Below are 13433 nucleotides of genomic sequence, written 5' to 3'. Positions count from 1 at the left end.
GGGGGGTGTAGGGGATGTGGGGGGGTGTGGGGTTATTATGTGGGGACTGTGAGCATGGAGGGACTGCTCAGGAGGGGTGGATCCCTTGCCTCTCCACAGGGCACTGTCCCCTCCACACAATACATGGATTGACACCCCCTGCAGGCCCACAGCCCTCCCCTGCAGGGCCCACATCCCCCCCCCCCATGATCACCCGACTACTCGGTAGCAGCCATCAGGGCACTCAGGGCCTCCTGGAGCAGCCCCCCTGTGCAGCATGGGGCAGTGTGGCTCCCCCCCGGCTGCCTGGCACCCGGTGCTGCCTGTGCCATATTGCATGGGACTGCCCTGGCCTGGCTCAGCACGGTGCCATGTGCCTTTGGGCAGCTCCAGGACACTCAAGCTGTCACCCAGGGCCCTATGCCGTTCACAGGGACCACCTGTCATGCCAGACCGAGTTCTATATGCCTGGAAGCAGCTTAACCTGATGGTGCATGGGGCCCATGCACACAGGACCTAACCCAGCATGACAGGCAGTCCCTGTGAGCGGCATGGGGCCCTGGGTTTTAGCCCAAGTGGTCCGTAGCTGCCTGCAGGTGCGCGGTGATGTGCTGAGCTGGGCCAGGCCCGCACAATGTGGCACAGGCAGTGCCAGGTGCCAGGCAGCCAAGGCTGAGCCGCACTGCTCTGTGCTATGTTGCTTGGGAGGGCTGTGCCAGGAGGCCCTGAGCACCCCAATGGCTGCTGCTGCTGTGGGTGAGCTGTGGGCTGTGCGGGGGGGAGGGGAATGTGGGCCCTGCGGGAGGGTAGGGGGTGACTCACCCCTCCCAAGATACCCCCCTCCACAATCCCCCCCCACCCCCCTAACCCTACTTACCTGGAATGGAGCCCGGGCCAGGTCACTGCAGCCGGGGGGGGAGGAGGTGGGGTTTGATATTTGGATATTCAGGTATCTAATTTTGAGCCTGCGCTGAACATTTTTTGGTTCTCAGTGTGTCTCCTGCCATGTCTCAAACTGCTTTGAGATGCAGCAAGAGGCACGTGCAGGCTCATTTGGACGTGCCCATGGGGGCTTATACACATGATAATGAGGCCATGCTGGAGTGTTCTAATTAGAATGCAGAGGGGGTTTGATATTTGGATATTCAGGTATCTAATTTTGAGCCTGCGCTGAACATTTTTTGGTTCTCAGTGTGTCTCCTGCCATGTCTCAAACTGCTTTGAGATGCAGCAAGAGGCACGTGCAGGCTCATTTGGACGTGCCCATGGGGGCTTATACACATGATAATGAGGCCATGCTGGAGTGTTCTAATTAGAATGCAGAGCAGATTCAATTAGATTCTAAGTAGCGTCTACTCTAACTCTAATTAGAATGTGAATCATACTCTAATTAGAATGTGAACAAGTACCCCTATAGGCACCCAAAGACTTTGAATCTCACTTAGACTAGTTGCAAAACAGTGCAAGTCCATTCATTTGAATGGAGACTCCATTAGAGTTTTCTCCATGGGGAGATCAAAATCAATACTCATAGGTCCAAATATCCTTTTATGTACACCAGAATAACTAATGACTGTCTGATTCACTACCATCCCATTCCAGTTTCCTACAAGTTGAATGTCATTCCCTTTGTTTTCAGTGGAGTTATTCCTACTTTGCAATGATGAGCAAAGCAGAATTCAGCCTAGATTAAGATGGTAAAGATTACAATTCTGATTTTAGTAAAATTCATGCAAACTAAGAACAATTCCAATTGAGATAATTAGGGTTACTGGTGTAAAATCTTATTTGTCAAAACCAGGCTTATGGAGATTAAGAAGGGCATACTTTCATAATTATTTAACATTGAATTCTTATAATTTGGGACCGGCTCACCAGAAAGTGAAGGTCAACAGAGCTTCCTATACTTCAATAGAGCCAAAATGATCAACACTCACTAAGAAGGTGGACCAAAATATTTAGAAATATTAGGAACAATGGGACAGATTTTGAGTGGGTGGAAATTGATGGTCCCAATGAAATGATGCCAACTTACACTAGCTGAGGAACGGGTGCAAGGTTTCTAATTTTAAAGCTCTTTTGCATTATTTGTTAAATATTTATTTTGTTATAATTATAGATCTTATTATTTTAGGAGATTCAGTACCACAAGTGTCAAACTGTTGGAAGTTGTTCAGAGGATATAGGCGTACTTTTCTCTACTTTATACAAAAATGATTAAAATTAAGGCATTTTAATAATACAGTATAACCTCATAAATCTGGATATCAAAAATTCTGAATTCTTGAAAATCCGGCACTTTTTAAAAATACACTACATCGGGGAGTAGTGGCGGCTGGTCCCGGAGCAGCAGAGGGGGAAGCTTGCATGTGTCGGCTGCTGCTGGCATCCACCACCCCAGGCCACCGCTCTGTGTGCGGCTGCTGGTCCAGTTTCAAATTTCTGGCAGATGCTCGGTCCCGAGCATGGTGGATTCATTAAGTTATACTGTATAGACCCATAGGCTTACATCCAGACATAAGTCTATACATTATTAATGGTTACAAAGTGGATTTTAGAAATAGTTTAAGAGGGAACCTACCTCCACATTGCAGTCCTTTAAATCTCACACAAGAGAAATCATCACATTCACAGTACGGCCCATAAATATTTCCATACATTGAGAGGTGACAAATACACTGCCCGCAGTAGCAGTCACCTCTCCCGCTGCAGGAGGCTTGCTCTGGAGAGCCTTTGCACAAGCTTGTGCTCAGGGAGTTTTCATCACATTCACAGTGAGGACCCATGTAGCCAGGGTTGCAGACGCACATCCCACACTCATAAGAACCCTTCCCTTCACTGCATTTGGAACTGTTCATCTCAGCCTCCTGCTGACAGTTACAGCTGCATTCTGGATGAATATCAATTTCCAAGGCATCACTCAGACCCACCGGCTTTATTACAATATGTCTCCTATTTTTCTCACAGGTAGGTAGACTCACAGTCATATTGAAGGAGACCTGAAAAAGAAAATATATTAACTGTTTGAAGCTGTAGCATATGAAATACTGGAAATACTCTGGGCAAAACAGGACAAGAATTGATTAGGTATGATCTAATACTTTTTGGTTTAGAGGGAAATTATTAAATAAAGGAAGTAATTTTTCTACTTTGGGGTTCTAAAATCTCTCTCAACATTACTTGAATGAATGTCATTTGAAACTCTGTTATTTACTTACTGTCTCCCCTACTTTTATATGAGAACATTTCCTCTGGTTTGAAAAAGTGGTACCATTGTTACAGAGAGCTGCAAAAGAGAGATTGAGTCCTTCTGTGTCACCAAATGCCTCCAGCTCCACTTCAGATCGTAGCTCCTTAAAGAAAAGAATGTGATCGGTAAGATGGCCAAACACTGCTGACATTCTGCATCTGTAGCATATATTGAAATGCTTCCCTTTAGCTTTGCACTAAATAATTCATCATTTGGGTACTTTTCTTTTGCAAGAAAAATTAGAAATTGAGCAAAGAAGTGCAAACAGCTTTGGACTTCAGGCAAGAATCAGCTGCAGCATCAGATCAATATCTGATATTTCCTGTGTTTGCCTAGGAATGGATGTGGTGCTCCAAGTCAGGGCTGTACAACTGGTGGCTTGGGGGCTACATCTGGCCTGTGAGGGATTGAGTTCTGGATCCTGGGCTCCTACATAGCCACCACTCTCCCCATTGTTTCAGGTTCCCCCTTCCTCCTTCAGCTTTTGCTGCCTACCCGTCCCAGGGGATGAGGCAGTGTAGCACAGTACAGCTGGGGGAGCTCAGGGTGAGCCTGGGGACATGCAGGGAAGCAATGCTGGCAGTGGGAGGGAGGGCCTGTGAGGATGCCTTGGGCAGCAGTGGGATGGGGAGTGCCCTTACGGGACAGCAGAAAGCAAGGGTCTGTGTGGGCATGAGCATGTGGTGCAGCAGTGAGGGGGCCAGGCACACAGTGTGGGGCTCGGTAGGATATGGCATGAGCACATGGTGCTACAGCCTGTATGGAGGGAAAAGCGCTCACAAGTGCATGGTGCAGTGGGGGAGGAAAGAGGGAGGTTCCACAGGGCACATGGCCCCTACTGTTGAGGCCCACAGGGTGCCTGGCCTCCAGCCACTTAGAAGTGGGACAGCCCTGCTCTAAGTTGTCTTCCTGATTATTCTGCTCCATGCTGTAGGTTTAATTCTGGGATCAAGTTGTAGCTTTCCCTGTTTAGCATATTGTTTCCCTGTTTACCTATATTCAGAGGGCCAAATCTTAGAGTCTTTAGCTCTGACAGTCACTGTTTTCCATTTTGCTTGAATAAGAACTGTGAGAGCACTCCAGGATTTGGCCCCATTTTTCTAATGCAAGAGCCAGACTCTAATCTTCTGACTCTGGCTCACTCAGTTGTATAAATTAAGTCTCTCCTCCTTCCTGTTTTCTTTTTTGCTCCAGATGGAAACTCTTTTGGTTTGTGAGCTCCTGCTTATTTTTGAAAATGCATTCAATAATACCAGAAATTGAGTTCTTATTTCTTAAGTGAAATAAGCTGTTCAAGTTACTCCTTGCGTTCCCTTGTGCTTAGGCTTTTATATTAAAGTCTTCATTAAAATACTTCTATATAGAGCTTTCAACAATGCATTTAGGATTTGATCCAAAATCTGCTGAAGATTATAGGAAAGTTTCAACTGACTCAAATGGACTTTGATGCATGTAATGGGACTTTTTCAAAAGTGCCTGGGAGATTCAGGAACAAAAGTCTTACTAACTTTGAATGTGATCTGCACATACCTTAGTCACTCTGGAAAATGTTTACCACATCTCAGTTAACCTGGGTGTGATTCTTCAACATTACTCAGGTGAGTCATCCTAAAAGAGTTAGTGGAATGACTTATCTCAGTAAAGGTCTGCAGGACTAGATCCAGAAGACACCAGCTGATACTGAGGGGGCGTGCGTGCATGTGTGCGCGCCACTGAAGCTAACATACACACTTCAATGGCTAATGTACCAGCCCCATTTGTATATATACCTTACTCCTAAGAGGATTGTTTCTACATCAGTTATTTCTACTTATTTTAATTGCATCTTTTCACTTGAAACCTTGATGAAAAGCCTTGATTAATTAAGGGGCAGCAATACACATGCTAGCTACAATATCACTTAGGCTCAAATCCACTCTCTAGCACACAGTCTGAGCAGCAAAGCTGTATACTAGGACTCAAATTGGATGTGGTGTAGTCCTCTCTTTATTGTTTATGCAACTGCTTTGTGGATACTACTCTGCCACCTGCACCTCCTTCTGAAACAGAAATTCCAGATTCCTCTTTTAAGAAAGCATAAAGAAGCCCTTCTCAGAAAACGGTTCTTTAGCTTCAGAGATGTGCAGTCTTCATGTAGCACCCCAAATCCTGCCCCCTCTGTTCAGGGGAACCCTCTATTACTGGAAAGGTTCCATGTCCTTCTAGAGGAGGGGGAAAGGACTCATCTCTGGGAGTAAGTTAAAATACTGCCAACTTCTGGTACTTAAATATCATGCATCCAAGCCTAGATCAGTACAAGATTGGCTTTAAAATATAAAATATAATAAATGTTGGCATTGTTTTATATTTGTCTTGTGGCTGGAATGTTCAGGAGTTACATTTTCAAAGTTTTCTCTGTAGGCATGAAGGCTGGAAGCTAACTTAAAAAAAATCAACAAACAAAAAACCTGAGAATGTCAGGCAGTAACCTGAGCACAGCACCTGAGACTCCAACAAAAGCACCAAATATTGCAAAGATGCATATTCCAGAAAATTCACAATACTGAAGTTATAGTATATATCACCAAGTAGTTTGCTTTTTCAATTCTCAATTTTGCCAGCTGGTTTCGGACAAAGGCTGTAACTGAGAATCCGTACTGCACTGAAATCTCAACTATTTAACATTAAAATAGAATTGTAAGCACAGATGAATTGTTGCTGTGCATAAACTCATTAGCCTTCTGGGTAAGTGTTCCCAATGAGTTTTTATCATCACCTCTCCATTTTCTATATGGGAAGTGTTTTCTGATTGAAATACATATCACCTTCAGCTAAAAGAGGATCTAGACTCTGGCTTAAGTTGCTCTGCTACATCTGAATGAGCCACAGGATTTCAGGTGAAGATTCTGATCTAATGAGTTGCATGGATAGAACTGAGAACAATTTGGCTTCTCAGTTCAGTGAGGCTTTACTTCAAAGTTCTCCTAAATCAAAGGATGCAAAGTAGGGTTGCAAACCTGAGCACTTGCCAGTCTCTCCAGTATCTGCCCTCCTATTTGAAATATTATTCCTTCAGTCTTGATTTCCCTGTCATCCAAAAAGGATTTGCCGGCTGAAAAAAGTGGAATCGTCTGTGTTTTTAAGAACACTGAAATAAGTTGGTAATCAGTGGGCTTGATTTCAGTTCTAATGAAATTTAAACTGATCCTTTGTTACAAAGCTGGTACAGAATTTAACCTTTGTTAAAGCAGGCAGCAACATGCTTACTGGAGTCTATGAATCATACTTGGGAGAGCATGAGACCATCTTCTAACAAATATTTTGACAGTACAGAGAGCTTCCTATTTTGCTTACTTCCCCTGAAGATTTTAGATAACAATGTATCTGTAAATGACATGAATAAGCCTTAAGTTCTGTATAGCATCTCTTTCATAAAAGGAACTTAAAGCACTTGAAAAAGATTAACTTAACACAATACTTTGAAGTGAGTAAATATAATTATTATTACTACAAATAGTACTACCACTACCAGCACCATTTACAGACTGAGAAGCTGACACCCAGCACTGAAGGGAACAGAGAAAGTTTGTGGCAGTGTTAGAACTAGATCTTAGATTTTCTGAGTTTCAGTCATGATTTTAAGCATAGAAGTTATAAGTAAAGTCTACCAGAGTTAACCCATAGGATCATGGAAAATGTTGAAAGAAATCAGGTTATTTAGTCTGGGGAAGAGAAGACTAAGCAGGGATTCAGTAAGAGTCTTGAAATACCTAAGGGTGGTTATAAAGTGGCTAGTGACCAAGAGTAATGGTCTTCAATTGTAACAAGGAAAATTTAGGTTGAATATTAGGAAGATTGTTCTCACTGTGAGTGTAAGCATTCAAACACATGACTAGGAAGGTTGTAGAAACTCCATCTTTGGAAGTTTTTAAGAGTTAGACAAACACTTGTCTGGAATAGTTTATACATGGATGATTTTAACTTGAGCAGGAGACTGGACTAGATAACCCTCTGATACCTTTTCAAGCTGTACTTCTTCATGATTCTAAGACACACCTGTTTCTGCAGCCAGTACTCATAAAGTGAGTCACATCTATTCTAAAACTCCTCAGCCTGAGGGACCAGTTACTCATTTACAGGTGGCCTGACTATAGGTATGTAATAGGGTGCTTTGTCTCCTTTAGAAGAGACAGTCAGTCCTGTTAAGGAAAATCAGCTGTGGGGCATTCTGCTAATGAGGGAGTCTCCCACTGGAAGCTTTAAAAGTTCCCGGATGTGAGAGCAAGCTGTCGAGAGACAATTTGTGTGAGGATGATTGGAGTCTGGTAAAACTCCTTCTGGAGAGAAGGAGCCTAGGAAGGTTGCTCTGATTTGTATAAGTTGTCAGATAAGGGAAAAGACATGACAGGAGCAAGAGTCTGAATAAATGGAGTGACTAGAGGGCCTTAAGGCCATCAGAAGGCTGGGAACCTATTACAGGGCAGCCTTCAGTACAAGTCTGAAATGGGGCTTTAAGTTGTGTCTTTAGATAATACCTAAGGGTACACAAGTTGCTTTAAAGTGCTTTATTGCTGTGACTTAACAGAAGTGCTTGGCTTTACAGCACTTTAAAAATGAGTACAGCACTTTAAATGAATCCTTGTTAAATGAAGTATTACATTTGAAACTCTGTATTTTACAGCACATTTGCAACCTACAACACTTTAAATAACTTCTGTATGTTGGTCAAATTTCCAGAGAAGTGGAGAAGCCCCAGGGGGCTGTGGAGCTCTCTGCTTCCTAGCCTGAAAAGTACAGGGAGGCTCAGAGGCCACCCCCCCTCTCCCCCCAATACTGCAGTTCTGTCATGTTTAAGAGTGCTGTAACTTTATAGTGTTATTAAAAGTGCTTTAAATTACAGCACTGTAAAATGTGCACAGATCACTTCTGTAATACCCTAACTGTCCTACCACCACACTTCAGCAATTGTAACCACAAGTCTATCCTGCCATTTCATCTCTTTTCTAGCTTACTGAATATAAGGAAATGAGACAGCTTTTAAACTCAACAATACTTTACTTTATTTTTACTTAAATAATTCATAATTTAAGGAGCTCAAAACATGAGGTGGTTGGGGGATTTTCTTCAGTGTTCAGGTTGACTTGTTTTTCCTGCCTGAAAGAATTTCAAACATGAACTAGTAGGTTTATTAACCTTTAATGTTGACATACCAAGGTCAAGTAAATACTGAATGTGTGCCAAGTTAAATGTAAGGGATTCAGAGCGTGGGCCCCTTGAAATGTATGTGGCGCTCAAAGACGTACATGTGACTTGTATGGACATCCTGTTCACTCTCCGCCTGAATAACAGAATAAATGGCATCCTGGTCACTGGAGCATTGTATTCCCCTTATCATCCACTCTTTCTGGAGTGCCCAGCAGACAGACCTCATAGAAAGACAGCAGCCTAAAGGCATTTCCCAGCCTCACTCATTTCTCAAGTAAAAATTGAACCTACATTCAAGAGATTGAGGCTAACAGCAGGGATTTATTTCTTCCCAAGCATAAAGGGAATGAAGGAAGGAAAAATTATTAACTTTTTCCTAGTTACTGAAACTAGGAGGGTGGCAAATCATGACGAAACTGCCTGAGAGCACAGCACTGCAGAGCAATCCATTGTCACAGTACGTCACGATGTGGCATTATATATTTTGCTTTTTTTATTGTTCATTTGATGACAACATGATTTGCCTTTGCTTGAAGGTGTGTACCATTGCCTATGCCTTAACATTCCGTCCTCACTTAACCCTAACAAAACACATTTATAATTAATGCTGTGTTGGACTCCAGAGATGAAATCCTGGCTCCATAGAGAACTTTGCTATTGATTTCAATGGAAAGAGGATTTCACCCCAGATTTATTTAAGTAAGCAGCTTGTCAAGATTAATTCTTCTGCATTATGGAAAATCTGCTGGTACATATAACTCATATGAAACTCTTAAGGTAAGGTCCATTAGAATTAATTATACTTAAAATATAATTCATTTTAATTCACTTTCATCCTCTGATCCAAAATAACTTTTAAACATATTAGTGACGTTTCTTTCCAATGTATATAATAATAAGAAATAGACAAATGAGAAAAAATTGGAAAGAATCACAATTTTTTTTAAATGTAGCAATTGGTAGGATACACAATTGTAATAAAGAGATGAAGCAAAGAAAGAAAATCCTATAAATGTACTCCCATAAAAGTGTCCAAAGACATAACCTTGTCTTAAAAGAGTTAAGATAATTTTATAAACAAATTGCTGAAAGGCACACCATTTTTTGTCCCAGTTGTCCCTGGAGCATTTTCTTGCATTAGCTAAGCAAACACATTCAAATCTTCTTTTTCTGTATGTATTCTGTCCTATAAAAACTTTATTATAGTCTTACAAGGATAGGGCCAAGTATCTAAAGCAGAGAAGAACATTAATAAGTAGTGCTTTGTTTTAGATATTGCTGCAAAACAGTGGTGTATAGCATAACCAAATAATATTTAATCTTTTGTGCTTTTTTCAGCTTTCCCAACAGAAGGAAGGCTTTTTGGTATTGCTTGGCATCTGCAAACAATGACTTCTGTTTTTGTACACAATGTAGAAAAAAAATAGAAAGTATTTGTTTCCATTTAATTTCAGTTTAATCTTTGAAAACCACAGATATGAAAAACATAAGTAGGTTATAAATATCTTACCTTATATGCACCAATGATCAACTGGAGAATATTGCCAGAATCTTCCTTAAGTTGTCCAACAGTAGCTCCAGGAATAAGGTTTGCATAGTTCTGTAAATAGCAAGTACAAAACATAAAACAGCTGTCAAACATAATTTGAAAACATAAAGGGTAATAAATTATCTGGGCCAACTTGCTGGAAAAGAAACCAAACCAAACTCATAATAGCCAATTTAAAAAATCATTGTAGTATTTTCAAAAACATGTCTGTAATTTAGGAATGATTCCCATTAAGGCTAGGGACAGACATTACATATAAACTGGTTTAAGCAATCAGAAACTGGTTTAAACTGGTAACAGAACAGATGTTTAGTGCACATAAACCAGGTTGAAAATGGCTGAAACCAATTTGAGATAAAGCTGGTTGAATGTAGTATCAGAGTTAAATGATTTGGCTCAAACTGGTTTATGCAATGTCTGTTCCAGACCCCTTCTGAGTTTAAGAGAAATCAGACACCCCCAGCATCCCAGCATAGTCTCTGGGCTGGGCAGGGCTCTCTGCTCCACATCAGTGCTGGCCCTTCCCTTCTGCATCTGCCTGGCTTCTCCGTGCTAAACAGGGATTATTCCCCCTTGCCCCTCTGCTTTAGCAGACACCTTCAGATTAGCTATCAGACCACATGCTGGCTACAGTCCCTGCTGTGGGAGAGACAAAGGCAGACAAGCTTTTTGGAGCTAATCAACAGGTAGCTTAATGTCTTGCCTTGGAAAAGTTTAAGAAGAGTTGTTTGCTCCCCTCCCTCCCTTCTCCTCACCACTCTACTAAGCACAAATTCCCCTGTCCCTTCTGCCTTTGCTGAGGTGTCTGTGTATTAGCCAACAGACCACATGCTGGGTCTGTGCGGAATCAACAGACTATCAACAGGTAATGTCTCTCTGATTTTTTCTTAATAGGGCAATAAACACTGAAATAAGGGTGATCAACACTTTTATCAGCTCCCCCTCAGCTTGTTTGCCTCAGTTTGCTGCCAACAGTATACAGAAGCAGGGAGGGAGAGTGAAAAGCTCCATATCATCAACAGATGCATGCACTGCACACCCCACCCCTTGCCTCAGAGTGCCAGCCCAGGGCTGCAGGCTGGCAACACCCCCAACCCTTGAGCAGTGAGCAGGGAAAAGCCTGGGACTACAGGCAGGGTGGGGGTTCACACCCTTCCCTAATCAGAGTCCTGCTGGGGCCTGACCATGGCCCCTCAGTTTAGCTCTGTGGAAAGGCAGGGAGGGCTGCTCTAGCACCCCCTGGATTCCAGCCTGAGCTACTGCAGGCATGAATGATGCATACCCCTGGTGGCTGGGGGGGCACGGCAGTGGCAGGAGTGTGGCAGTGGCAGTGGGAACATGGTGACGGTAAGTGGGGGAGCTCCTGCAAACACTGCTGGCGCTGTCGGCGGCGGGGGGTGGTGGTGGCAAGCACTGACCAGGGGTTGGTGACCACCTTCAGACACCGCCAGCAGTGCTGGCAGTAGCAGCAGGGATCGTGGACCGCCTGCAGATGCTGCCAGCGGTGTCAGTGTCAGTGTGGTGAGTGGCGACCGCCCGCAGGTGCCACCAACAGTGTCAGTGGTACCTTTTTTGGGGGGTGCACTGCCATTCTCAGGCATGTGCACCTGCGTGAACCTCCTACGCATCACCTCTGACTCAGGCACATGCCTGAATTTTCCCAGTCCACAGAGATTGTCTGTATGGTTGGAAACTGGTTCAGCCTATCCAGGTTAGACTAACCTGCAAAGGTTGAATCAGTTCAGGCTCAGGCTTTTTGAATGTCTGTTCCTAGCCTAAAGGTTAACAGAGAAGTACTAGTTCTATTGAAAGTCAGTAGGACACGCTTCCAGGACTAATTCAGAGGGAGTGTAGTGCCACAGTTGCACCCCCCACTCCGCTTTTAGACCACACTGCGGGAGTAGCAACTGAGGACTCTTTTTAAAATCTTTGAAGCAGGTAAGAATCCCACCCGTCTCAGCATGCCCTTCTTTCCCTTTCCCTCCTGGCTCAGCTTCCTTTCCCATTTCCCTCTCCCCCTCCCACCACTGCCACTGGCTCCAGCTGAGCCCACTTCCCTGCAAAGCTTACCTGGAGCAGGGCATGAAGAAACTAGAGGCAGTGGCAATGGCAGACGGGAGGGGGAAATGAGAGGGGAGGGGAGATGTGCTGCTGAGCACAAAAGGGAAGGGGAGGGGTGACAAGTGAGGGGGAGGAGAGATTCTTACCTGATTAGGGGACTTAAAAAAAGTCCTTGGGTGCTGCTCCTGTGGCGTGGTCTGCCTGTTCCCGTGGTGGGGGGAGAAACTGGAAGCAGAGGTTCAGCCACTCCTGAAGCAGTGGTTGGTGCTCCTGTAGCCACCTTTACAAAATCCTAGATCCACCCATTCATGCTTCTAAATCATGTGGGGACAGAGTATAAGAAGTGCTGAATTACCTTTTGGGATTTTCTTCCTAGGTACATCTGAAAATCCCATCCCAACTAAATAATTTCCAATTTTTATTGAAGGCTAAGTATGCTGGTTTTTAATAAAAATAATTAGGACCAAATTCTATCACCCTTGTTAGCATTGTGATTTTAATTTTAATTAAGCATTTGCTGTAACCATTATAATTTTTTTTGCTTCGAGATAAGTGTTGACTAATGCACAGTTTATGGTGTACAAGGGCTCAGAGATTAAGGGGACCTAAAGACTGAATGGGCTACATAAGGTGGAATATTGTTTCTGAAAAATGTGCTACTATCTCATGCTTGCATTAGATACGCTGCATAGGGTATACCAATTACTAGTTTATATGTTGGCTTCATGTTAATAGAATTTCAGCCACCCAATGTCAGATCTCATGTCAGTACTGTCATTGTAAACTGATACTCAGCACCTAATTATTAGGAACAGTAGTTTCATTTGCATCTCATTTGTTTCTACTAGGGTGCATACAAAAGTGACTTTTGTACACTTGTACAGCTACAGAGCACTTTTAAAATAGCTGATCACATGAAAAATGAACCCTAGTCAAATGAGGTCTTACATTAATGTACTCTAAAGCAAAGCACCTTAGGGAACTGGTGTTCCCTCCAGTATTACTTTTTCACATGGGGGCAGGGCAGGGCTAGGCTGGTGCTGCCATCCCAACCCCACCACCTGGACTGTCAGGAGGGAGGGAGAAGGAAGGGGAAGGAGCTCCCAGTTGCTCTGAATGGCCAGAGTTGAGGGGAAAGGGGGAAAATGGAGCCCAACTTGGATACTGGGGGAGCTGGGCCAGGCCTCAGCATTATGTCAAGTGCCATGAGCTAGAGCGGGGCCCTAATGTCTGTAGGCACCCCTAGTGTATTTAGGGCCTGAGCCAATATGTACTGACATTGGCAATGCATAGGGGGTGCATGTGTACCCCCTGAGCGCAGTGGTGCACCCCCTACAAAAAGGCACTACTGACATTGCCAGCGGCGCCTGTGGGCGGTCACTGCTCACCTTACCTTCGTTGTCACCACCG

At 43.6% G+C, this 13433-nt stretch overlaps 1 protein-coding gene across 6 annotated transcripts in view; it reads right to left on the bottom strand.

Moving 5' to 3' along the window:
* The window catches only part of ITGB6 (integrin subunit beta 6), a 60472-nt gene that overhangs the window by 26291 nt on the left and 20748 nt on the right, over nucleotides 1-13433 (bottom strand). For all 6 annotated transcript variants that reach the window (XR_003093238.1, XM_025199971.1, XM_006020345.3 and 3 more), the window contains 3 exons: nucleotides 9924-10013; nucleotides 3198-3332; nucleotides 2561-2978 (listed from right to left, as the gene is read on the bottom strand). Coding sequence is in view for 5 of the 6 variants with exons in the window: in XM_025199971.1 (XP_025055756.1) it covers nucleotides 2561-2978; nucleotides 3198-3332; nucleotides 9924-10013 (643 nt within the window). In the remaining variant the exon portion in view is untranslated. The remainder of the gene's footprint in view (nucleotides 1-2560; nucleotides 2979-3197; nucleotides 3333-9923; nucleotides 10014-13433) is intronic.

The sequence above is a fragment of the Alligator sinensis genome, unplaced genomic scaffold (genome assembly GCF_000455745.1).
Source record: "Alligator sinensis unplaced genomic scaffold, ASM45574v1 scaffold389_1, whole genome shotgun sequence".
Lineage (NCBI taxonomy): Eukaryota > Metazoa > Chordata > Crocodylia > Alligatoridae > Alligator > Alligator sinensis.
Note: the sequence above shows the minus strand (reverse complement) of the source record. Positions and strands in the feature narration are given on the sequence as shown.